Here is a 2,184-nt window from a genome sequence, read left to right as displayed (position 1 = left end):
CTGGAGTGGAAATTCTCGCAGGTCTTCGGCGAGCGGACCGCCGGTGAGGAGGTTCAAGAAGGTACGAGATTGAGAAAGCAGTGAATTCGTTAGATCTGGTTTGGTTCTTTGATTTCCGATCTCGATTTAGGGTTTCGCCTTTAGTTTTCATGCTCAAATCGGGGGAAAAGGTTGGAAGAAATTATCTTTTTCTTCTTTTTGGTCGATTGAAATGGTAATGAACTTGGTGAAATGGATTTGGTTATCGATGAATTAGAGAACTATGATTTCTGTGTAGTTGACTTTCCCTTTTTGGTACTTGGATTCAGTGTAGTCTTCTGTAGATAGTGATTTTTTGTGTAGAGTTTTTTGTCATCTGTGTTCGATGAGCTTGACTATGGCAATGAAAATCCTCAAATTTGGGTTTTTTTAATTACAGTCTGGACACAGTTCAGCTCACATTTCAGTGTTTTCCAAGTGTTTTACTTTGAATTAAGTTATTTATTATACTTAGAGCAGCTCTTGATATTTTCTGAGTGAAATCTCCATTCTTAACTTGAAGTTTAGTTGCCTCAAATGATTTTATTGGGGAGGAATATACATCTGTTGCTAAAATTGATAGGTGTTATCATTATATAGAATCCGTCTACTTTGAAGAACTTTTATGTTACTCTTTGTACAACAAAACTTGCATTTTCTAATCAAAACCGGTGCATTACCTAAAATAATCATGACATCTGTATGCACACAAGCAATATCCTCACATACTAAATGAGCTTTTTTTATGTTTACATTAAGATGTTGCACCAATTTTAGTTGCCTGTGATTTTATGATATGATAATTACATTACAAAGTAAAGTTTATAAGGAAGTTGTTAGTAGCATGGCAAGATGGGGACAGGATACAAGATTCCTTTCTTCCTAATATTGGAAGATTATATGGATAATGTTTACAGGTCCAAACCAATGTTAGTAAGTGCCGTAGAAATGGTTAATAATTCAGGATCTTTGATGGGGGAAGAGTGCAAGTGAACTTGTACTTATTGTTGTAGAGAACAGGAGATACCTTGAGGTATTTGTTATCCTTTGCCTATCCTCCAGTTCGTCATCTTCAGATTGCCTTCTTGTCTACGCAATTTAGGTGCCAGTTTATACTTGGATATAGATTACCTCTATAGGTGACTGTCAGTTGCTTAGATAATAATGGTATTTCAAGACTAAGTACTGAAGCTATGAAGTTGAAAGGTATGAAATCAAAATTTTAGTTATATATGGATCCCCGCCCCCGCCGCCCCCCGCCCCGCGAACCCGGGCCCTCAGAAGGCTTTTCGGTATATGTACAATGATGCGGGAACCATCAGCTTTCATGCTATAGTACTCCGCTTTGTATTCTTTTGCACTGATATTGTCCTACTGTAGCTTATTTTGCCTGTTGCAAAGGATTTCCTTCTACTACATGCTCTTCTCACCTTTCTGTATGCTTATTGGCGGTTACTGATGAACACTTCTCCTTGCAGTTGACATTATTTCAGCGATAGAGTTTGACAAATCTGGAGATCATCTTGCTACTGGAGATAGAGGTGGTCGTGTAGTTTTATTTGAGAGGACAGATGTTAGGGATGTAAGTCCAATGACTTTATCCTTTTGCTGCAATTGTCTATCATCTTTAACCTATGTACCTGCCTTTTTCTTTATTCTTCAATTGCTTACAATTTCTGTTTATTTATTTATCGCGTAGCATGGTTCTCGAATGGAACTAGAGAGGTCAGATTATCCGGTTACCAGACATCCTGAATTCCGCTATAAAACGGAGTTTCAGAGCCATGAACCCGAGGTAATCAACTATAAGAACTTCTCATTTAACACGATGTTCTGTTATTATATGCCATGTGTTCTTTATAGCTTGATGTTGAACGTGCAGTTCGACTACCTTAAAAGTTTGGAGATAGAAGAGAAGATTAATAAGATTCGGTGGTGCCAGACGGCAAATGGTGCACTTTTTCTTCTCTCCACGAATGACAAAACTATCAAATACTGGAAGGTAAGCATAAAATTTTCATTTAGTTAATGTTATTCTCTTGAGAAATCAGTGGTTGTAAGGCGTAGGGTGAATTGATTCATGTTCACGTTTTGTTCTGTGCGCCAAATGTCATGCTTTTTTATGAGTTAGTTTGTTCTTTATCTGCTTCTTTTTTGACCTCCCCA

General features: G+C 37.5%; 1 protein-coding gene across 1 annotated transcript; it reads left to right on the top strand.

Annotated features, from left to right (window-relative positions):
* Positions 7 to 2,062, top strand: LOC109830628 (serine/threonine protein phosphatase 2A 55 kDa regulatory subunit B beta isoform-like). Its single transcript, XM_020397946.1, has 4 exons — positions 7 to 61; positions 1,497 to 1,600; positions 1,718 to 1,813; positions 1,901 to 2,062. Exons 3-4 carry the CDS (start codon positions 1,730 to 1,732, stop codon positions 2,045 to 2,047), a joined length of 231 nt encoding a protein of 76 aa, XP_020253535.1. The 5' UTR covers positions 7 to 61; positions 1,497 to 1,600; positions 1,718 to 1,729; the 3' UTR covers positions 2,048 to 2,062.

The sequence above is a fragment of the Asparagus officinalis genome, chromosome 1, assembly GCF_001876935.1.
Source record: "Asparagus officinalis chromosome 1, Aspof.V1, whole genome shotgun sequence".
In the NCBI taxonomy this organism is placed as follows: Eukaryota; Viridiplantae; Streptophyta; class Magnoliopsida; order Asparagales; family Asparagaceae; genus Asparagus; species Asparagus officinalis.
This window is presented reverse-complemented; position numbering and strand designations above follow the sequence as displayed.

What these genes read in the sequence shown, in the direction of transcription:
- LOC109830628 (XM_020397946.1), top strand. Translation starts at nt 1,730, where the DNA reads ATGGAACTAGAGAGGTCAGATTATCCGGTTACCAGACATCCTGAATTC. An exon ending in TTCAGAGCCATGAACCCGAG is followed by an intron (nt 1,814 to 1,900) that starts GTAATCAACTAT and finishes TTGAACGTGCAG; the next exon opens with TTCGACTACCTTAAAAGTTT.